General features: G+C 54.5%; 1 protein-coding gene across 2 annotated transcripts in view; it reads right to left on the bottom strand.

Annotated features, from left to right (window-relative positions):
* Positions 1 to 426: 426 nt before the first annotated feature.
* The window catches only part of ITGA3 (integrin subunit alpha 3), a 30,184-nt gene continuing 8,128 nt past the window's right edge, over positions 427 to 22,482 (bottom strand). Inside the window, exons 3-27 of one of the 2 annotated variants that reach the window (XM_058706043.1) lie at positions 22,349 to 22,476; positions 21,942 to 22,021; positions 20,155 to 20,404; positions 18,675 to 18,761; positions 18,077 to 18,284; positions 17,423 to 17,619; positions 15,217 to 15,305; positions 14,953 to 15,089; positions 14,695 to 14,781; positions 13,644 to 13,711; positions 13,434 to 13,570; positions 12,485 to 12,634; positions 12,290 to 12,387; positions 11,809 to 11,956; positions 11,500 to 11,568; positions 10,802 to 10,881; positions 10,616 to 10,693; positions 9,952 to 10,054; positions 9,617 to 9,799; positions 9,296 to 9,418; positions 8,568 to 8,681; positions 7,052 to 7,150; positions 3,082 to 3,207; positions 2,550 to 2,693; positions 1,705 to 1,829 (exon numbers count right to left, since the gene is read on the bottom strand). In XM_058706043.1, coding sequence (XP_058562026.1) covers positions 2,583 to 2,693; positions 3,082 to 3,207; positions 7,052 to 7,150; positions 8,568 to 8,681; positions 9,296 to 9,418; positions 9,617 to 9,799; positions 9,952 to 10,054; positions 10,616 to 10,693; positions 10,802 to 10,881; positions 11,500 to 11,568; positions 11,809 to 11,956; positions 12,290 to 12,387; positions 12,485 to 12,634; positions 13,434 to 13,570; positions 13,644 to 13,711; positions 14,695 to 14,781; positions 14,953 to 15,089; positions 15,217 to 15,305; positions 17,423 to 17,619; positions 18,077 to 18,284; positions 18,675 to 18,761; positions 20,155 to 20,404; positions 21,942 to 22,021; positions 22,349 to 22,476 — 2,950 coding nt within the window. In that variant the 3' untranslated portion in view covers positions 1,705 to 1,829; positions 2,550 to 2,582. Of the gene's footprint in view, positions 1,830 to 2,549; positions 2,694 to 3,081; positions 3,208 to 7,051; positions 7,151 to 8,567; positions 8,682 to 9,295; positions 9,419 to 9,616; positions 9,800 to 9,951; positions 10,055 to 10,615; positions 10,694 to 10,801; positions 10,882 to 11,499; positions 11,569 to 11,808; positions 11,957 to 12,289; positions 12,388 to 12,484; positions 12,635 to 13,433; positions 13,571 to 13,643; positions 13,712 to 14,694; positions 14,782 to 14,952; positions 15,090 to 15,216; positions 15,306 to 17,422; positions 17,620 to 18,076; positions 18,285 to 18,674; positions 18,762 to 20,154; positions 20,405 to 21,941; positions 22,022 to 22,348; positions 22,477 to 22,482 lie in introns of both variants that reach the window. The other variant, XM_058706042.1, reaches the window with a different exon arrangement.

The raw sequence follows: 22,482 nt of genomic DNA, 5'->3' as shown, positions 1-22,482 counted from the left end.
CTGGATGAAGGTTCTTGGCTCTCCGCCCTTGCACTCAGCCTCCCTGCACCAGTATCCAGGACTACCTGTTTCTATACAGCAGAGTAGCTTTCTGCCTCTTCTGGACCCTGCACATCACCACCTCTCCCTCCCTCCTCCTCCCCCAGGGCAGCCACACTGTGCACCAAGAAGCCTTTTGGGATTCTCTTCAGTCTACTCAGGTCCTCTCCCTGACTTCAGGTTCTGGATCTCAGTTATATGTCCACGACCATCCCTTAGACCAGGACATCACTGAGAGCAGGGGCTGGTATGTCCCCCTCCCCACCTCTAAGATCCCTCCCTGCACCTGGCTTTGTCCGCCCAGGGGTCAGCTAGATGACATCACTATCCAACAGACCGAACTGGGGTTGGTACAGGGTGGGGGTGAATGGAGGCCGATGCAGTGCATAAAAACTGGGAGCTGTTTATTGGTCGCCTGAGAAGCCTATATACAAAGAAGGCACAAGGAGGGGGAGGGAGCCTCCCGCTACAGTACCATGGAAGGGGACAGGGACTGGAAAAGGGAACCGCCAAGAGGCAGGGGTCAGGAGAGGTTCCCTGGAACTGGCCTCAACTTCTAGACTGGGCCTCAGGACCTACCCACGGGGGAGGAGGCAGAGCTAGGTTGGCTCTGAGAAAGCCAAGGACAGCCAAGAACTCTCCTTCTAGGTCCCCTCCCCATGGTCAGTGAGGGCAGAATAGGTTCTGCCCAGGGGGCAGGGCCAGGGCTCCCTCCCTGTTCTACATTCAAGTGTCGCTCCCTCTGTGACCTTGTGTGTGTTGCGGTGGGGGGAGATGGTCTCTCCAGGCCTTCAGAGGCCTGCGCGGTAGTGGTGGGTAAGAAGTGGGATCTCCTCTCTACGTCCAACATCTCCTTGGCCCAGGACTGGTCCCCTCCTCTGCTGAGCATTCCACTGAGTTCCCAGGGCAGTCCCGCCACCACGTGTCGAGCTGGCCAGCGGCTTTTGTCCGTCTTTGTTCCTCCAGACTGCTCTCCTCGCCAGTGCGGGCCGTGGCCGAGGAGAGAGGCTTCACAGAGGTCCGTGAAGGAAAGCCATCTCGGGGGCCTTCCTTCTAGCTCACTCTGCTCTTGGGTCTGAGCACGCCCAGTCCTGCAAACGCCACGGTGGGCAACCTGAGGCAGGCCCCCGCGCCCTCTGGCATGGGTGCCGGGAGCTGCTGCTGGGGGCCCGGCGCGCCACTCCCTGTCAGTAGTTTTAGACTTAATAGCAGAGTCAATCCAGTGACTATGGCTCAAGATGGGTCCAGTGTGCATGGGGGAGGTGTCACCACAGTGGGGGCATTTTCCTCCTGGCTCTGGTGGAGGCCCTTTGGCTTCGTTTTGGCACAGGCAGAGGCAGGGCCACGCATGTCCACGCGCCAGCCGTGGTGCACAAGCACAGGCCACAAGCAGGGGGGCCCGCGTGTGTCCAGGGCCCAGGGCTGCGGTGAGCTTGGCGCTGCAGGGCCCGCGACCCCGGCCCTCCTGCGGGGAGCCCGTGGCCAGATAGCCCACGCGCGTGCTCGAAGAGGTGTGTGTGCCTGAGTCTGCTGCTGCCAGCCAAAGGCAGCGGCCCCTGTGGACCGTCCGGGGCATAACTTATGATAAATAGAAGGGGGCACCAGGGGGAGCAGGGGTGGGATCGGGGAGGACATCAGTAGTATCGGTCCCGACTCTGCCAGCTGGTGACCCAGTGCTTCTTGGTAGGCACGGTGCTCCCTGGAGGCGGATAGCGCTCCTCCTCCCGGATCCGCACCGCATGGTACTTGGGCATGATCCGGTAATAGCGGGTCCGCTTAAAGAAGTCGCACTGCATTGGGGTGGGGGGTGGAGAAGAGGAAGGGTATCAGCGAACCAGCAATCCGGGCCGCAGGAAGTTGTGCCCAGCCGCTTCCTCCCCCCACCCAGAGGCCCTCAAAGCCGGGACCCCCTGACCCAAACACATGCCATCTCCCTGCACCGTGACAGGGAGGGCGAGGTTGCCCACCCCACGCCCCAGAGGAAGGAGGAGCTGAGGAGGGCAGAGAGGAGAAGGGAGGCAGATGGAGACAGAGGTGGGGCACTGAGATTGTTGATGAGAGGGCCAGGATGGGTGGTGGTCTCCCCTGACCATGCCGTTGGGGCGGGGGGGCTCCAAGGAGGAAAAGTACTAGTTCCCAGGAGAAGGACTCTACTAGTCCCGTCCTTCTCAGGAGGTGTAGACTCACTCCGGAAGTTTGCTGTGTGGCCTAGAGATGGGGCCTCGCCTTGGCCTTGCTCCTTTTCCAAGAAAGCTTTCCCAGAAAGCCAAGGGGCACGGGGAGCATTTTACGGCCCCCTCTTGGGACCCCAAGTCTTCAGGGGAGGCAGTGAGAAGACACGATGAGCTCCCCCAGGGAGTGGAGGGAGACCAGTGGCCTGCTTTTAGGGGTGGTGCTGGGGACAGAGTGAAGTGCAGAGAGGGCCCATGGGGAGGAGGAGCAGATAGGACAGAGTCAGAGGCCCCGGCCAGCTGCGAGGCTCAGGGAAGAGGGCCCGGAGGCCGCGTTACCCGGGTGGGCCGGGGGGCGGGGGACTGCCCCCCTCAGTAGTCGTCGGTCAGCCTCTCTGTCTCTGACGGCTGGCTCTTCATTTCCGCCTTCTGCCTCTTAGCTTCATACAGGGCGCGAGTGCGGGCTCGCTTGAAGAAGCCGCACTGCGGAGGGGAGGAGGTGGGGATGGGCCATCAGGGGGAGCTGGGGGGTCCTTGCCAGCAGCACTCATGGGCAGGGGCTTAGGGCTGCGGAGCCCGGATGCCTAGGCCCCCGGCCCCAGCCCCAGCTTGGTGGTGTGGCCGGAAGCCAGAGCTTCCTGGCTTCTCCTTTCCAGCTTACAGGTCCCCCCCCAATTAGCCAGGCAGGAATATCCTGGTGAGTGAGGTCAGGATGGGACAGGGGGTGCGACTGGCAGCTGGGGAGAAAGGTGGGGATGACATGGGGGAAGGGTGGGGGAGACGTGAGGAATGGGGTGAAGGGAGGGCTGGCGAGGGTCTGCTGGTGGGAGGTCCCAGAGTGGAAGTCCCAATGGTGGTCTGGGGTCCTCACCTTCCAGAGCAAGAGGATGATCAGCCCCAGAAGCAGCAGCCCGGCACTCACGGCCACAAGCACCAGCCATAGCTCGATCTCCGCTGGCAGGTCCTCCACCAGCTCAGAGTCAATGTCCACGGAGAACTGGCGAGCGAGCGTGGGAAGAGGCTCAGCCCTGTGTCTGCCCCCTGGGGCCCCACGCTGGGCCCAGGACCCTGCTGTTTGACCTGCTACCAGCAGGGGGCACTCCGGGACCAGAGAAAGCCCCTGCCCGCCCACTGACGGCGGCAGAGGCCTCCATTCTCTCTGGTTTTCCCTAGGTGCAGACCGGCAGCAAAGGACAAGCGTCAGATCTGGGAGGCAGCCTGGAATCTGGGTTTGTAACCTACCCATCCTGGATGAGCTGTGTGTGTGGCCTTGGACAAGTAATTCCTCCCCTTGGAATGTACATTTCATGCTCTCTAATAGGGAGATCATCATGCCTACCTCACAGGACGGCAGAGCGGCCAAGGGCATGGGTTCTGGAACTAGACTACCTGGGTTCAAGTCCCACGTGTGCTATTCCTTAGCTGTGTGACCTTGGGAGAGTTACTTAACCTCTCTCTGTAAAATGGAGACTCTGAGAATGATACCTACTTCAAAGGTTACTGGGAAAGATTAAATGTGTTTGCCGGATACATAACCAGCACTCCACAAATATTTACAAAAAAATAAAGAATGAAGAGTTTATAGCACCATATTTCTTCCCCTACAATGTATATGTATATTATAATATAAAATTATATTACATATATTACAACATGTTATATAATCATACATTATAATATATATTATATACAATGTAAAGTATATATTATAAAATATATTATACAATATTGTTATAATTATATATAACATTATATATAATATTGTTATAATTATATATAACATATATAATATGATATATAATACATAACATTGTAATATAATATACCATACATAGCATATAAATGTTATATATGGTATTATAGTATAAAATTATATTACATAATGTATATATATTTTTATATATTTATATTTATATATTTATATTACATTACTTATTTATATACATAATGTATATATATTTAAATAGAGAAAATTTTTTTCTGACTATGACTATATATCATTCTTTCTTTTTTTTTTTTTTCAATGTATTTCTTGGGGCACCTGAGTGGCTCAGTAGGTTAAGGGTCTGACTTTGGCTCAGGTCATGATATTGCAGTTGGTGGGTTCGAGTCCCGCATCACGCTCTGTGCTGACAGCTCGGAGCCTGGAGCCTGCCTTGGATTCTGTGTCTCCTTCTCTCTCTGCCCCTCCCCTGCTTGAGCTCTGTCTCTGTCTCTCAAAAATGAATAAACGTTAAAAAAAATTAAAGTACGTATTTCTTTAAATGTTTATTTATTTTTGAGAGAAAGAGAGAAAAAGACAGAGACAGAGTGCAGACAGCGGAGGGACAGAGAGAGAGGGAGAGGCAGAATCCGAAGCAGGCTCCAGGCTCCAGCTGTCAGCACAGAGCCCAACGCGGCTCGAACCCAGGAACCATGAGATTATGACCTGAGCTGAAGTTGGACGCTTAACCGACTGAGCCACCTAGGCACCCATCATCTGTATTTAAACAAAAAATAATCAAAATAATTTTTAAAGAAATAATCATGGGGCAACTTATGGCAGTTACGCGTCGACTTCGGCTCAGGTCATGATCTCACAGTTAATGGGTTCGAAACCCGTGTCAGGCTCTGTGCTGACAGCTGGAACCTGGAGCCTGCTTCAGACTCTATGTCTCCCTCTCTCTCTCTGCCCCTCCCTCACTTGCACTCTCTCTGTCTCTGTCTCTCTCTCTCAAAAATAAATAAACATTAAAGAAACTTAAATACAGATGATATAAAGAAAACGAAAGGTTCCCAGTAATATTACTTCCTAGAAATAACTCTCCTCAACATTTCAGTGAACCTCTTTCCGTATTTTTTAATACATATGTTGAACATACACACTTTTTTCTCCCACAGAAATGGGGGTCTCTGTGTGCTGCACACTCTTCTGCGACCTGCTTCCTCTTTGTTTTATTATCATCATTTTGTGATGTCAATGAATAAAGATCAACCTCACCTCTTCTGAGGACTGCATAGGCATTCTAGAAAATGTACCACAATTTATTGAACCAACATCCTAGCGAAAGACATGCAGACTGTTTCCAATCTCATGCCATTATAAACAACGCTTTAAAATATCCTCGTATAGGGGCGCCTGGGTGGCGCAGTCGGTTAAGCGTCCGACTTCAGCCAGGTCATGATCTCGCGGTCCGTGAGTTCGAGCCCCGCGTCAGGCTCTGGGCTGATGGCTCGGAGCCTGGAGCCTGTTTCCGATTCTGTGTCTCCCTCTCTCTCTGCCCCTCCCCCGTTCATGCTCTGTCTCTCTCTGTCCCAAAAATAAATAAAAAAATGTTGAAAAAAAAAAAAATTTAAAAAAAAAAAAAAAAGAAAAGAAAAAAAAAATAAATAAAATAAAATATCCTCGTATATTTATATTCGCCTATTCATCCTGTTAGCTCTTTAAGACGTATTATCATGTGCTGCCTCAAAAGCAGTGTGCATTTTACACTCTAATAGATATTGACAAATGCATTTCCAAAAAGAATCCATCAATTTATACCCTGACCAACAGCATTTCCTTCTACCTCATCAGCACGGACAGCGTTATTCTTTTTAATCTTTGCCAATCTGATAGGAAGAAAAAAAAAAAAAAAAACCTTGCTGCTGTTATTTTTATGACCTCACTATTGAGGTGACTATTTCTAGTTCACCCTGTGTACACTGTCCATTTATCTTTATGCTGCCCTATTTACCTTTACATATTAAAAATTGGGCGCCTGGGCGGCTCAGTCGGTTAAGCGTCCGACTTCCGCTCAGGTCATGATCTCACGGTTTGTGAGTTCGAGCCCCGCGTCGGGCTCTGGGCTGACAGCTCAGAGCCTGGAGCCTGCTTCGGATTCTGTGTCTCTCCCTCTCTCTGCCCTCCCCCTGCTCACGTTCTGCCTTTCTCTCTCTAAAATAAATAAAAACATTAAAAAAAAAATTTTAAATACATCTATACCAACACTTCACCATATGTGCTATAAACATTTTTAAAAGCAATCTATCATTCGCCCTTTTAGTTTTTTTATCATCAAATTTTTTTAAAACTTCACATGGTCTAACTTGTCAAATACTTCCTTTGCTACTTCTGGGTGTAGTAAAATGACTCCCTCCCCCCATAACTAAAGATTACTGTTAAATTGTTCTCTGAGTTTTCTTCTGGCATATTAAGTTTTATTTCCTATATTTAAATATCTACTCTAACTCAACTGTATAGTTGGTTATCATGTGAGATAAGGGTTTGTCTTTACTTCCCAAATGGGTTCTCCCAACCCAGCTTAATAACCTAACTTCTTCCGCTGCTTAAAAGTGCCGTCTGTGTAATAACATAAATTTCTGTTCTGTTCCATCGGTCTTTCTGGCCCTTCCCCCACTATCTTTATTTTAGGAAATACACCATAATATATTTAGCCAACACTCCCTTCAGCTCCCGTGTGTATGTCCTCCACTAAGTCCTTTTCACAACAAATTGTTAACAATTTTGCCTTTTTTTTCCCCCTCCCCGATGTAGCTTGGAACCAAGCTGGAGAACTTTGTTCTCAAGTCTCCACGGGGATGGCAGTTCTCCCCAGAGAAGCTGTGCAGATCCAGTAAGCTCAGGCAGGGGTTCTCAACCCTGGTTGCGCATTAGAATCCCCAAGGGGCCTTTTAAACATACCCAAACGGGGGCCCCACCCCCACAGACTCCGATTTCATTGCTTAGGGGTGCAGTCCAGACCCCAGGGGCCCTCCAGAGGATTCCCAGGTGCTGCCACGACTCAGAACCACACAGCTAAAGACGCGCTGTGCTCCCCTGCCCCGGCCAGGTACCCCTGCTCCCCAAAATGCTCACTCACCCACACGGTCTTGTTCTCCATGCTGATGGCCGGGATGCTGGTTCGGAGGAACAGGGTAGCCCAGCTGCTTACCCTGACCCTGTCAAAGTCTCTGTAATCCTGGAAGCAGGAGGAGGGGGAGGGATGCATTAAAAGAAGCAGCTGAAGCCCCTCTGAGCCTCCCTCTTGACCCCGAGCACCCCCCCCCACCAGGGTACCCTCCCCCGACACAGCATCTTTAAGAGGCACCCAAGGGACCTGAGAGCCAGGCGTCTCCACACAAATGCACATCACCCATTCATTTCTTTTTTTTTTTTAATTTTTTAAAGGTTTTTTTAATTTAGTTTTGAGAGGCAGAGAGAGACAGAGCACAAGCAGGGGAAGAACAGAGAGAGAGGGAGACACAGAATCGGAAGCAGCCTCCAGGCTCTGAGCTGTAAGCACAAGCCTGACACGGGGCTCGAACCCACAGACCGTGCGCTGAAGTCAGACGCTTAACTGACTCAGCCACCCAGGCACCCCTCACCCATTCATTTCTGCCTCAGGCCCCATGCCGGATGCTGCAGACAGCAGAGACAAGGAAGGTCACAGTCCAGGTCAGGTCTCTGGGCTAAATCTGGCCCGTCACTTGCTTTTGTAAATAAAATATTTTTGAGACACAGCCATGCCCATCCGTTTAGATATTGTTTATGGCAGCTTGTGCTACAATGGCAGAATTGAATAGTTACCGCAGAAACCGTCTGCCCCACAAAAGCTGAAAAGATTCATAATCTAGTCGTTTACAGAAAAATATGGTCTAGGTGGCCTGAGCAGGCCGGTACCGGAGTAACTGTAACCTAGAGTAGAACGTGACCAGTGGCATGTGCAGCTTCTGAGAAAGTTCTGTGGGTAGGGGGTGTCTGGGTGGCTGGGTCGGTTACCGATTTCGGCTCGGGTCACGATCTCACGGCTTGTGAGTTGGAGCCCTGACTCAGGTTCTGCGCTGACAGCGCAGAGCCTGCTTGGGATTTCTGTCCCCGCCCCACCCCCCGGCCCCTCCCCCACGCTCCCTCGCTCTCAAAATAAATAAGTAAACATAAAAGAAAAAAAAAGTTCTGTGGGTATCCAGGGAGAGCGTTTGCAGCTGAAAAAGTCAGAGAAGACCTCACTGGTGGTGAAGCATCTGGGGAGAGCCTGAGGGCCGAAGAGGAGTTTTCATGCAGCGACAACAGAGGGGGAAGGACCAGCACAGCAAAGGCGTGGACGTGGGAAAGGAACACACACACACACACCAAACAGAATGACGGACACACGAGAGAAGGTCGTTTTGGCTGGAGACGGACATTAGGTCATGTCCACAGGCAGACACACGAACTAACGCTGACAGGCATACAGTGACAGGTGTCCCATTCGCCGCATGTTAAATACGATGCTGTCACTGACGCACGCACGCACGCACGCACAGGCACGCATGTGCACTGGGACCCTGGCCTCACCCTCTCCCTGATGCTCTCCCCACCCTGGTAGGGGGCAGTGACCTCCAGATCCAGGCACTGACCTCAATGAAGGTGCTGTTCCACACTCGTGCCTGCACCGTCACATTGGTGATGACGGGGCTATCGGGAATGAGGCACTCCAGCCACACACAGCGGGTGCGGTCACTGCCACAGCTCTGAGGTGGGCAGGGAATACAGGACATGAGACGGTCTGGGCCTCCACATGAAGTCCGATCCCTTTGTATACAAATGGGGCCCAACACCCAACATCCCCTTCTCAGCCCCTCCCACACTGAGCCTTTGTTCACGCCAGCTCCTGCCACCTGGGACACCACCCCCTACGTCCCCCAGCTAGTCCTCAACGTGCTTCCCAGGCCTGTTCCTCTCTCCCTTCCAGCAGAGGGCGCCCCGCACCACCCACATCTCCCTGCCGGACCGCCCCCGCCCCCCCCTTGCCATTCATCCTGTCTCTCCCCATTCCCCAGTCCTCATGTCCAAGGCTTTAAGCCACTATGTCACCCTCAACAGGATGGGGCTCTCAGGAATACGGCCAGTGTCTCTTCCTTTGGCCCGCTGAATTGGCGGCAAGGAGAGTAGGATAACCACTGAGGCAAGAGATGAGTCTCCTCCCTCCGACTAGGGGCTCCTCAAGCCACGGGGTCACATCACCTCATCAGACTGGGGGCTCCTGGTGACTAGCACCCATCAGCCTTGCTTCAGTGCCCCCTCGTGCCTACATAGGCTGTGATGGGTGGGGATGGTCCCTTCCAACCTTGCCCTGGCCACTCACCAGTTGGGTCTCAGACTTGGCTTTCTTGGCAGCAGCCAGAGTGACTGGCGGGGGACCCTGGCCTCCCCCTGGGTCCAGCTGTCGTCGCCTGCGCTGTGGAGATGGCGGCCTGTCCCCAGGGACCTGAAGAGGGAAGAAGGGGTCGGCTAGGAGAAAGGGGAGGGAGCAGAGTAGGGGGGAGGGAAGGGGGAGAGGTAGGCTCCTAAAGGGGTATGAGGAGAGGGAGGGCAAGACGCCGCCCTTCCTCCCTGCAGCATGCAAATGAGGTGTAATGCAAATGAGATGTAAATGAAAGATCCCAGAGAGAGACGGTGTCCTTACCGAGAGAGTGAGATTCAGAGGGTTGACAAGGTCTCCAGGTGGTCGGCAGGGCCAGGACCCATTGCCGTGGACGGTGATCTCTGTAGGGTACAGCAGCCACTTGCCATTGATGACTTCGTAGGGCCACTCCAGCCCTAGGACCAGGGTCCCCAGGGCTGCCAGCCCTTCCCCCACTGGGCCCACCTGTGGGCACAAGGGGTGTCATGGCCACCGCCTCCTGGAAGACCACCTCCATCTCACCCATCCCAACCCTCACACCCTCAGACCCCAGACCCACCCCCCCCACACACACACTTCCCAGCAGTCCCCGCCCAGGGTCCCAGTGGCCCCCTTACCTGGAACTCATACTTGAGGGGGCTTCCCACATCCTCCACAGTTTTCATGCCAGACTCGCCCATCACTGTTCCCCCAAAGAAGCTTTGTAGCCGGTGACTCACCCTAAGGGTAAGAAAGACGCTGGAGTGAGGGGGTGGGAGGGGCCCTGGCAGAGGGGCCGGGCACCGAGGAAGGTGAACCACAGCTCCTCCAACATCAGGCAGACCTGAGAAAAATCCCTGCTTGGCATTTACTAGCTGTCTGCTAGTTATGCCTCAAGCGAGTGATTTATGCTCTCAGAACCTCAGTTTCCTCATCTGTAAAATGGAGTTAATAACACTTGCTGTATCACAGGGCTGTTGTGGGAAGTGAGTGAGCTGATGTATATAAAATTCCTAGCACAATGAGCTCTCAAGAAATGGTAGGGCCACACCAACACCTTAGCCCCAGGGTTGCTGATTCCTCCACTGCTACCTGCCTTGCAAGGAGACTAATAATAATAATAATAATAATAATAATAATAATAATAGCGATTGTTGTTGTTAAAGGAAGGGATGACCCACGGGAAGTAGAGGCCTGAGGACACCAGGTGGGGAGAGGTGTGTCCGAAGAGCTTGGGAGCCACATTCGGGACACAGAAGCCCCAGCACAGGCACAGCAGGCTGGGGCAGGCGTGGTACCCACATGCTGAGTGAGGCCTGGAGTGTGTAGTCCACCAGCAGGGTCAGGGTCATGGGCCACAGGTTGTCCTGGTGACTTGACCTGGGGAGGGAACGCAGGGGGTAGGGGAGATGTGTCGGCTGAGGCTGGGGCAGGAGGAGGCCCCAGGGCGCCTCACTCCTGACATAGACTGGTCTCAAGGTCACTCACGTGGAGAGCTGTAGCTGCGCCTGGAGTTCCCTCGTGTGCAGAGTCACTCCGATGACCTCGAACGTGATGAGGAGCTCCATCTGCCACGAGGGCCGGGAAGGCAAAGAGGGGCATTTGGGGCCGGGCAGGAGCAATGCCACGGGGGACAGAGGGACTGAACCCTACCCTAGGGAGTTGGTTCTCTGGCCGCCTCCCCCCCGTTGTGAGCACGGGGTCTCCACCTGGCCACCTGTGTCCACTCTTCCGCCTTGCTAGCCTCATCCTGCTTCCCTTTCCCCTTCTTCTCTGTCAATGACATCTCCGATGCTTTCAAGCTACAAGACTTTCAGCAAGTTACTGTACTTTCTAAGCCTGTATTTTCTTTCTATAAAACAGTACCTACCTCCTCAGAAGGTTGTGAGAATTACAGCATAAACAAAGTGCCAAGTGTTGGACTCAGGGCCCGGCACATAGTAGGTGCTCAGCAAAATCCAGTTTCCTCACCTCCACCTGCTCTAGCTTTGTGTGTAGCTCCCTAGTGGCCCCATTTTTCTTAGTCTCTGGGTCTCTCCTCTTGCCCCCCTGTATCTCCCTGTGTCCTACCCTGGCTCTTTGCTTCAAGGAGGCCTGGGAAGCAGGCAGGCAGAAGCAAGGTTAAGGTGCTCATCAGAGTAGCAGCCTGGGACCCGCAGGGCTGGGAAGGTCTGGCTAGCACTCACCCTCTGGTTCCGTTTGAAGGGGTTCCCCAGCTCACAGACGATGGTCTCATTGGCCTGGCACGTCCCAGACTGAGGAAAGATGACAAATCAGGTCAGCCCCTTCCCTGTGACACTGGGTCTGATGCCGGAGAGGCTTGAGCACCGGGTTCCCCTAGCATTAGGGACGCTGCAAGCACCTGAGGAAGCCCAGCCCAGAGGAAAGAGGGTGGACACACGACAACTAAGAACACATGTAAACGACATGCATACAAGCATGCAAATGCTCGGCGGAGCCCCAGTGGGGCTCTTTGCTCCGCGGAGGGCACTCACGGGGCGCACTGAAGACAGCAGCAGGGCGGGAGGCACCTCCAGGGTGAGTAGCGCCTCGTGGGCGTCTTCCCCAGCCCGCTCCCTGCTCCGGGTGTTGGTCACGTTGATGCTCAGGTGTAGTTTCGGGACGTCTCTGCTGTAGTGCAGCCTGAGGCGGGAAGGAGACCAGGGTGAGCCCAGAGCCCCGCCCCAGGCCAACTAGGCCCAGCCCCCAGGCCCGCTGGTGAGGAAAGCCCCTTCTCGGGACAGCAAGGCCCGGCCCTCTAGCCTCCCCCGGAGAAGAAAGCCCCTTTCCTGGCCGGTGAAGGCCAGCCTGAGCACCTCCAAGGTCAATTAAAGCCCCGCCTTTCCCTGAGGCCCCTCCCCTCAGATCTTCCGGGGTCCCTCTGATCTCTGACCTAAAGGGCCCCGCCCCTCATCTTCAGTTACCCAATGAAGCCCCGCCCCGCCCTTGGCCATTCAGCGCGGCCTGGAACCGCACCTGCTCAGAGGCTGCCCCAGCTCCGACACGAAGGCCGCCTGCATCTGCAAGTTGCTGTCGCATATGTTGTCCTGGCCGCACTCCTTCTGGAAGTGAACCTGGAGGAGGCCGGAGGCGTAAGGGCCCACCACCCATACCGCTCTCTCGCTCCACAGCCCTCCCGGGCCCCGCCCTTCCGACCCTGGCCCCACCCACCTCGGTGTGGTTCTCCAGGGCCTGTGCCTGGTTTAGGACCGGGTACGCGTCCAGGGACCGCAGCCCCAGCCGGGGGCGCTCAGGCATCCGTAAAGGTAAAGAGTAGTTCATGGAAATGATGATGGGACGGAGTTTGTCGCGGACGTTGTCCTGGGGAAGGCGGGTGGGTTGAGCCCAGGGCTGCACTCCCCTTCCCCGCTTCCCCCCCCCGCCCCCCGCCCCCGGGTTGAACCCTCACACCACACTGAACCCTCAAGGGGAAACTGAGGCCCCTCCGCACTGAAAAACCCCGATGGGACTCCTCCTCCCCAGAGATGGGGTGGGGGGGGAGTTGTTGAGCCTCCCTTCATCCCCGAGGTCCCCAGGTTGTGCTCTCTCTGTTGTTGTTTTTTTTTTTTTTATGTTTATTTATTTTTGAGAGACAGAGAGAGACAGGATGTGAGTAGGGGAGGGGCAGAGAGAGAGAGAGAGAAGGACACAGAATCTGAAGAGGCTCCAGGCTCTGAGCTGTCAGCACAGAGCCCTACGCCGGGCTCAAACTCACAAGCCGTGAGATCATGACCTGAGCCGAAGTCGGACGCTTAAGCTTAACCAGCTGAGCCACCCAGGCGCCCCCGTGCTCTCTCTTTCAACCACGATATCCTAGAGAAGGGCTGAGCTGGTCCCCCGCTCACAGGCCTCTTTTTCTCCCAGACACAAACTAAGCCAAGAGTCTCACACCCCTCACTTTTCTCAGGGGCGATGAGCCCTTTGGCGTCCATGCTCCCTCCGAGGGTCTCTCTATCATATGCTGCTCCCTGTACCCCCTGCAGACCAATGGCCTTCCAGGCCACCCTCCCCCTCCTCTGCCTCTGGGGAGATTCCAATCCCTCCCCCCTGACCTGGTGGGACTCTAGCCACCTCCTGCAGAGATCCTGGATCAGTGTCCCACCCCTCGCCCCTCCCTCACCATCAGGAGCAGTTCCAGCTTCTGGCAACGCATGTCTGGCATGGAGAAGAAGCCATGGAAGACCGCTGACTGGCTGCGTGCAAAGCGAAGCCTAGGCGGCCGGCGGTCCCGGTCGGCCTCCAGGGTGTAGGCCAGGGCTGGAGGTGGATGGGGTGGTTAGCAAGCGGCCAGGTAACCACGCTGCTCCCCGCCCCGCACCCCCACACTCACTGATGTTTCTCCTGTAGTTGGGGTTCCCGGCACTCTGGTTGTAAGCAAAGCACAGCTCCACCTGCACGCTGTTGGGAGGCGGGAGACACATAGGAGGGCCTGCTCACAGCGGGACCCAGTTATCCAGGCCCTGGCTCTCACCCCTGTACTGGGCAAGGGGAAACCAGGGCCCTTAGAAGGAAAGGCAGGGACAAAACTGGGGAGTCCACACAGCTGGTTTGGGGTGTCCCTGGTTTCTTCCCTCCCCACTCCCATTAAAGCCATAGAACACAGGGTTAGAGGTCACCAGTTGGGAAACTGAGGCCCTGAGAGCAGAAAGAGTTGCCTGAAGTCACCCGTTGGTTGGTGCCCTGCCCAGTCTTGTATAGGACCTGCTGTCCAGATCTCTTTCTCCCACTCACCCCTGCTCTCTGCTCTGTGGCCCTTTGCCTTCTGATCCAGGCCTCATTCACGCACAGACCCCGGGGTCATCACCATTGTTATTACTGTCACCATCTTAGCAACTAACACGTTCTGAGCACGTAGGGTGTACAAGGTGCCGTGTGAAGGGCTTTGTGTACGTTATCTCATTGAATTATCACAACAATCCTGCAAGTTGGTTATTATTGTTAACTTTGTTTTATAGGCAACGACTCTGAGACTCAGGGGGATTAACAGTGTGCCCAAGGTGGCTCTCTGTCCTGTCCCCCTAAGTGTCTCCCTCTCCCCTCCTCCTCTAGGAACCCACTCCCCAGAGCCCACCCCTGTATACCACTGCAGTGGGCATAGCTGGGATTTATTCAACCACTGCAGTCCAGAGCTCCCACTCCAAACCCATGCTCGACTACCTCCCCTCTGCCCCGACCAAAGTGGGTAATTTGCCTATTACCTCCTGCAAAGAAGTCGGCTTTTTAATGAGGTTGGATAGGAGGGGCAATGCTTACCCCAAGAACCAACCCTCTAACGGTGGGATATCAGGAGTTGCCAGGGGAGGGGTTTGGGAGCCAGGGTCCTTCCTGGCGTGCTCATATATAGAGAAGTGGGTGGACAGAGCAGGGGCCGAGAGTCTTACCAGGAGGTAGCTGTGCAGAGCGCAGGGTCCAGCACGGATGGCCTGGCTACCAAGGTCTTGTGGAGGATGTTGATGACCGGTCGCGCCCTGCAGGGAAAACACACAGACACCAGTGCCTCCTGCCTGCCCCCTGTCAGGCCAGGCCTGGGGCTCACGCTTGCATGGACCCGGTGCCCAGAGATGGTGGACAGAGATGGGGCTCCACACAGACAGGGCTGGAGGAGAGAAAGGCCCCCATCTACCATTGCCCTGGCTTACCGCAGCAGCACAACGTGGTCTGACAGGCTCCCCACTAGGAGGTCCGGGTAGAAGTTCTCATCCACGTCCATCCGTCCACTCAGTGAGTAGCCAAAGGTGGCCAAGCCAGGCAGTCCCAGCTCCTCCCCAGGGATCACCTGGGGGCAGGGGGAAGCGGTAGGGACAGGCTCAGGGTGAGCTCTGGGGAGTGGGGCAGAGGGGGAAGAGGGAGAAGGTGTCTGCGGGGAAGGAAGGCAAGCCCCGTTTGTCCCTGTCCATCCATACCTGCTGCGGCTCTCTGAGGAGCCCCCTGGAGCTGCTGTGATAGATGTACACTTTGCCCAAGCCCTCGAATGGGGCTCCCACAGCAACGTCTGGGGAAGAGAGGCAGGACGGTTGACTCTGGGTACCGTGGGCCCCCTGTCCCTCCAGCCTTGTGCTCCAAGGCCACAGGGGCCAGCATGAAACTGACCTCACCCTGCCAGGCGGTGCTTCAGAACATCAGGGAACAGAGCTCGATGGCTGGGGATTAAAACCGGGACCATCGTGAGCCCAGTTGCTTCCTTTTAAAGTAGGTCTAGGAGAGGCAAATACTTAACCTAAAGCCATACCGCCAAGTTAACGCCAACGGGCAGGCCTAAACTCCAGATTCCTGGCCTAGGGTTTGTTTTTCCTTGTTATAGTATTTTCCATCTTCTCTACCAGCCTCCCCTTCAGATAGCAGGTTCTTCTAATCGCATTTACCAGCAGGGCCACAAAAAGAAGGGTTCCCCATTGGTGACTTTGCCACGTAGTTATCAAGCACTGACCTCATTTAATCCTGACAAGAGTCCTAGGCGGGTAGGTACTCCCATCCCATCTCACAGGTGAGGAAGCAGACTCAGAAAACCCAAATCACACAACTAATGAGTAGAAAAGAGGACAGTTTGAGTCCCTGTCTGTCTACCACTGGGGGCTGGAATTTTAATCACACGATAACTTTTCTTGTTAAGATTCGTTAGACTTTAGACTTTTAAAATTCTAACCAGTATCGGGGCGCCTGGGCGGCTCAGGCGGTTGAGCGACCGACTGACTTAGGTCATGATCTCACGATTTGTGAGTTCCAGCCCCGAGTCAGGCTCTGTGCTGATGGCTCAGAGCCTGGAGCCTGCTTCTGATTCTGTGTCTCCCTCTCTCTCTGCCCCTCCCCCGCTCATGCTCTGTCTCTATCTCAGAAATAAATACACATGAAAAAAAAATTTTTAATTCTAACCAGTATTTCCACAAATAGGCCCTGAATGTTTTACTATCTTCTTAAATTTTACTACACTCTTTCTAGTTTGCCGTTTTTGATCTGACAAGGCCTAGGTACCCAGAAAGCGAAGCTTGTTAGAAAAGTATGTAAAGGAAAAGTAAGTAGGTCCTGAGTAGAAACCAGACAACTCTTCTATCAGTAAATGCTTAGGCTTTGCTAACCGAAGTTTCTAGCACCTATTTTGGCTCTTTAGAGGCTCCTCTGCCTTCCTTTCAGTTCTCAGGTATGTTCCGGGAAATCAAGGTTGTCAGAAAAAGTGGTTTCCAGATAAGCCAGGTGCTCTCATGGCAACCAGGCTCTTCCTTAATCTGTCCCCTTTCCTTGACACCCCAGGTCTAATTGGTCCCCAAGTCCCGTAGAGCACTGGATACCCTCTATATCTGGGCTCCCATTTTGTCCCAGCCCTTAACACCCCACATTTGACATAATACGTTCCTGGGGCACTTGGGTGGCTCAGTCGGCTAAGCATCTGACTTTCGCTCAGGTCATGATCTCACGGTTTGTGGGTTCGAGCCCCGCGTCAAGCTCTGTGCTGACAGCTCAGAGCCTGGAGCCTGCTTCGGATTCTGTGTCTCTTTCTCCTTCTGCCCACCACCCCCCCCCCAACCACTTGCACTCTGTCTCTCTGTCTCTCTCTCAAACATAAACATAAAAAATATTTAAAAAAAGAATACATTCTTGATCTTAATACCCCAGCCTTGCTCTCCCCCAATCATTCCATATCACCCTCCAGAATCATCTTTCACGGTACCAAGCTATCAGATCACATCCCTGCCCCAAAACCTTACCTGGACACCCCTCTGCCATTACCCACACGTAAAGCCCCAGTTCCTCCGCCCGGCTTTCACAGCGTCTACCCCGTCTCCACAAGGCCATTCCGGTCTCATCTCTGACGTGAACACCCCACATCCGCTCAATTTGGGCAGATGAGGGCAAGTACCCCATGCTCATGTTGTGCCCCTTCTGTTCCCCTCCATTGTGCACACTCAGCCCAGACTCCGATGCCCAGTGGTACATCCACTCCTCCAGGAGGTCCACCGAGCTTGCCTCTGGTGGCTCCCTCCGCACGGCCTCTCTCTATGACTGCTGTGAGCTCCCTGGCCCTCGGCCCCAGTCTCCTCTTCAGGCCCTGCCAAGGCTGGTATGCGGCTGGCACTCAGTCAGTGGGTGTGCTGGGGCAGGAGTGCTGGCTCATACCCTGGAATCCGTCCTGGTTGATGTCACCAATGCTGGCCACAGAGAAGCCAAAGGCAGAGCGACTGGGGCCGTGAAGAAGGAGGGAGGGGTGGGCAGGGAAGGAGGTGCCTGCCTGGTTCATGAAGACATAGACGGCACCCCCCACCTCTTCTTTCCGCTCAAAGTAGTACGGGGCGCCCACCAGGAGGTCCTGCCACCTGCACAGGAGAGAAGGAGGGGAAATGGGAGTGTGGGGTCAGCCTCCAATATACAACAGAACTCTTGTTTAGCAGGTACAATTGTGCCAGAACACACGGCTATACAAATGGCATTTCTGGTCACGTGAAGGACATGGGAAGGCCAGCGTGACCCTTTAAGAGGAACCGTGTGTCCTGGAGAAGCCATGGAGCCGCAGATCACACCCAAACAACCCACATCCACTAGAACCATAAACTGACAAACGGAGATGCAGGTGTCGTGCAATTGACATGTAAATACCCGGAATCGCCTAGTGTCTAATTGCAACTCAACGCGCAAATTTGACTTGCAAATCCCTGTAAACAGCATGCAAACAAATGAACAACCGCAACCCTCCATTTCTCTGCCCTGTGGCTTGCACAAGCCTGCCCCCCTCACCATTCCCCCTGGCCCCCGAGAATGTCCCTGGATTCTCACCCATCATTGTTCAGGTCTGCCAGGGCAATGGCGCTCCCAAAATAGGCGCCCACCTGCGTGCCTTCCAGCACCTGCCTCCGCCGTAGGTCTCCGCCTGCCTCCTGGCTCAGCAAGAAGACAGCGCCCATATGTCGGTGCCGTGGGGCACCCGTCACAATCGTGATGTCCGTGGGGTGCAGGATGGCGCTGCCCACCTGTACTGTGTACCCTGGGACGAGGGGAGGGTGGTCAATCAAGGCTCAGTACACTTTGTCCCCTTCCACTCTGGACCCAGCCCCCCCAAATCCCCCAAATATCTTCTATTCCTCTATCCCAAGTTGGGAAAGAAAGTGGACCGTGGATGCCCAGCCTCCAATCCCGCCCGCACACTGGACTGTGACTTCCGTGAAGGTAGAGACCTTGCATCTCGGGTGCTCAGAACAGGCCCGGCATACAGGCGGTGCTCAACGGGCGTGTGCTAGTTGAACTCAATGGCCCTCCTCACACCTGCACCGTGGCCTCGCTGTCGTACCAGGCACTGAAGGTGAGGGGCCAGCAGGCTAGGAACTGAGCCCCCTTCTTCCTCTACCACCCAATGAGCCACCACAGCTGGACTCACCAATATAGAGGTTTCCTTGGTCCTCTGGCTCCTTGTAACTATATTCGGATAAATCCCAGTCCTTCCGCTGAATCATGTAGCTGTTTCCTTCACAAGAATTTCCGGGAGGGGGAGGAGAGGAGTTTAGATCACCACTGTCTTCATCCTCCCTATCTAGGTCCCCCTGCCACCCCCACCCCAATAAGGACAATAATAACCCCTTCTATTTGTAAGCACTTTGCCATTGGCAAAACCCGTCCCCTTTATTTTAATAATTCTGTGAAGTAGAATGATGATGCCCGTTTTACAGATGAGAAAAGCAAGGCTCGGGGATGGGAAGTAGTTGCAAGAGACACGGCTAGAATCTGGTCATCCAGGCTCCTGGCTACTAGATGACTCTTCCCTCACTCTAGACCCTGCGGCTAGATGCCAGGCTATTATCTCCCGGTTCTGCCCCCAAACTCAGGCTGCCTCCCTGTCCCCTGCTCCATGGGTCTGCCGCTGGAGCGTAGCCACTGCCCTGCTGAGGTTCTAAAGGACCAGGGGGCAGGGGAGGCAGGACCAGAGGACCGAGCAGAGGCCTCAGTCTCAGGTGAGTCGAGCTACAACCATGCCCTGGGCTACCTGTTGGTCAAGAGGAAGGCCTCTCTCTGCCGGTTGATTCTACCATAACAAGGACGCAGTAAGGACAGAAGGATCACTGAGGCTACAACGTGTGTGGTAGAAAAGACATCTGCATATCCTGGGGGCGCCTGGGTGGCTCAGGCGGTTAAGCATCCGACTCTTGGTTGTGGCTGTTGGGGCTCAGGCCATGATCCCACAGTTGTGAGATCGAGCCCCACGTCGGGCTCTGTGCTGTCAGGCGGATTCTTGGGATTCTCTCTCTCCTGTGTCTCTGCCCCTGCCCCTGTTCACACGCGCACGCGCAGTCTCTCAAAATAAATAAATAAACATTAAAAAATTTAAAAAAAAGAGAGAGATCTATATATCCTAAAATAAGTTGGCGGTTCCGTGAGACACTTAGTAATCTGCCCAGGGAAACAGGACGAGGGAAGTGGGTGGGAGAGGAGGGGCACTTAAACTCTTTGTTTTACCAAATCCTTCCGCCCCAGTCAGCAGTCGTACCAGGAGCGTGTTTTATGGTTTTAATAAGGTTTCAAATTCTTGAAGTGGAGTCAGATGGACCCGCGCTCCAGTCCAGGTTTCGTAACTTACTGTTGGCCTTGGGCAATTTACCTTACTTCTCGGAGGCTCAGCTTTCCATGAAATGGGTATAATGATACCTGCCTCATAAGAGTATTTTAGGATTACTTAACATAATACGTGTAAAGCCTCTGGCACATAGTAGGCGCTTTAAAATAGTAGAGGTCCTGGCGATTGCCGATATGGACAGAGAGATCTCTTTTGCCCTCTGGTGGGGAGGGTCTGGGCTGGCTGTCCCGGGGCGGGGGGGTGCTGGCTGGGAGTGGGTGCTCCTCCTTCCGTCCCCCTTGGTCCCCACCTTTCCAGTTATAGGCACCCGGAGCGCCGAAGTACACAGTGTTCTGGGTGAAGCCACCGCTGGTGCCCAGCTGGCACATGCCCGTCTCCAGGTAGTCTGTGTTGCTGTTACACATCTCATTGTGGTATGTCTGCCAGTCATCAGTGGGGTCCAGCTGGAGGTCATTGCCCCGCACATAGCACTTGCCCACCATGCGTCGCTGGTCCTCGGACCCTGACCACAGCACCTGGGTGTAGCGGTGGGCGCAGACCTGGGGACACACCCCCCCGCAACACACACAGCCTGAGCCCGTAGCAGGGACCGAAGACCCGCTGTCTCCTTGGCCCTGTGCACCTCTGGCTTTGCTAGGGAGGACTTGGAAGAGGTCTCCTGGCTTGTTTTTCTTCCCACAGTGACACCTGGACCTGGTCTCCTTTCCGGGATTTTGAAATCTGCTCTGAAGGTTGGGAACACGTTTTGGAAGGCCGGGAGGTCCTGGGCGGGAGAGTGGCTTACAGATCTTGGCAAAAGGAAAAGGGGAAAGGATGAGGGGATGTGGGATCCAGGCTCTCGGGTCCCAGACAGAAGCAGAGAATACTCCAACCAAGGCTGTCAGGCTCCTGCGTCTGAGCTCCTCAGTACTGCGCTAGACTGCTCTGCCCCTGTCATACCCTCTCCCAGCACACTAGAGGGGCTCGACAAAGAGTTGTGGGGCAAATCGATGAGAACAAGGTGTTTGTAAAACAGCCAGGGGTCAGGTGAAATCCAGAACTAGGCCTGGGTCTCGTGTGCTTGCTTTCTGTGTCTCCTTCCAGCCATGGGCCTGAGTCACTGCTAAGCCTCTGGTGCCAGCAAACTGCGTGGCACACAGTAGGTGCTCACTAAACATTTGTGGCATGAACAGACGGGTCAGCGGACAATTGTCGAAGGGCCCAGGATCTAGGACTGCCTTAAATGGAATCCTAGACCACACCATCCATAACATGGTTCTAAAACGGCGTCTCAGTTTTAAGCTCCGACATTTGATGCAAACCCAGAGTTTAAAACAGTGTTCAAAGGTAACGGAAATTGCAACAGGGATGACTATGAGGGTGGCGATTGATTGGAAGGGGACACGCTCTCCGGAGTGATGTAAATATTTCTTTAATGGGTATCTGTTGACACAGGTGTTTAATGTGTCAAAACTCACTAAAAGGTAAAATCTGTACATTTCACTGTCTGTAAATTTCACATCAATTTTTATGAAAAAAAGAACGGTCTATCTGGGATTCAGAAATTGAGACCCCCCCCCCCCCAGGGGCCGACACTGAAGAATGCAGCCAGGAATTGGCAAGTGACAGCAGGGAGTGGCCCCCAAACCCCAGCCGGGTGAGCTGGGGTCAGCAGGGCTGTGCCTCTTCCGCCAGCAGCCTGTCAGGAAGGAGCGGGCCCAGGCCGCACTGCCCCAGGCCTTCTCTGCCCTTTCCTCCTCACAGTTCCCTCAGCTCGTTCCCACGAAGGGTGAGCACCCCGGGGGGAGGGGTGGCGGTGGGGATGGGGGGAGAGGAAGTGGGTGATTCAGACAGGACCCAAGCCATGCCAGGCCCTAGGCGCATGCCAGCACCCCTCCCCCCACCCCACTGCCACATAAGAGTAGGATCGAAGGGACACTCAGGCCCCTGGAGACATACAGGCATAGAAATGGACATCTGCAAGGTCCCAGCTCAGTTACCCAAGACCCCTCTCCTGCCCTCTGCTTCCCTCCCCAGCTGCTGGGAAATAAAGGAGAGGGCTGGGGTGGGGGGAGCTGACAGTGAGTACCCACTTACCAGGACTCTGCCCGCAGGGCCCTGGCTGGCCACAGTCACCCCGAGCCACATGTCCTCAATAATGTGATGATCAGGGTCACCTGTCGGCATGGGAGGGATCATGAGCCGGGGCACTCATCCTCCCTGTGCCTGGAGCCTCCGAGGGCAGGGGTTGGTCTTTCTGGACCTCTACTCCTGCAGACAGCATCCCCCCCCCCCCGTGCTCCTCCCCCAGCCCGCCATTAATTTCAGCTTCACAAATCCCATGTGGTCCCACTCTCCTCTAAGAGCTCCCTCCTCCCAGCTGGACAAGAAGGGACTAGAAACTGCCCAGGTAAGCCTGATAGCTCCTCCAGATCATTCTCTCTGTGCTACCCCCCTCCACCAGACCCCTGACCCAGCGCTGATCCCCAGCGCCTTCCCCTCACTTTTCTCAGAGATGTTCATCCGCACACAGTCATTCTTGTAGGCAGTGAGCGGGCACAGGTACACAGCACCGGTCCGGTTGGTATAGCCATCAGGCACGGCGAGGTCCCGGGGAGCACCAGCCAGGAGCCTGGGG

This window comes from Neofelis nebulosa, chromosome 16 (genome assembly GCF_028018385.1).
Source record: "Neofelis nebulosa isolate mNeoNeb1 chromosome 16, mNeoNeb1.pri, whole genome shotgun sequence".
Lineage (NCBI taxonomy): Eukaryota > Metazoa > Chordata > Mammalia > Carnivora > Felidae > Neofelis > Neofelis nebulosa.
This window is presented reverse-complemented; position numbering and strand designations above follow the sequence as displayed.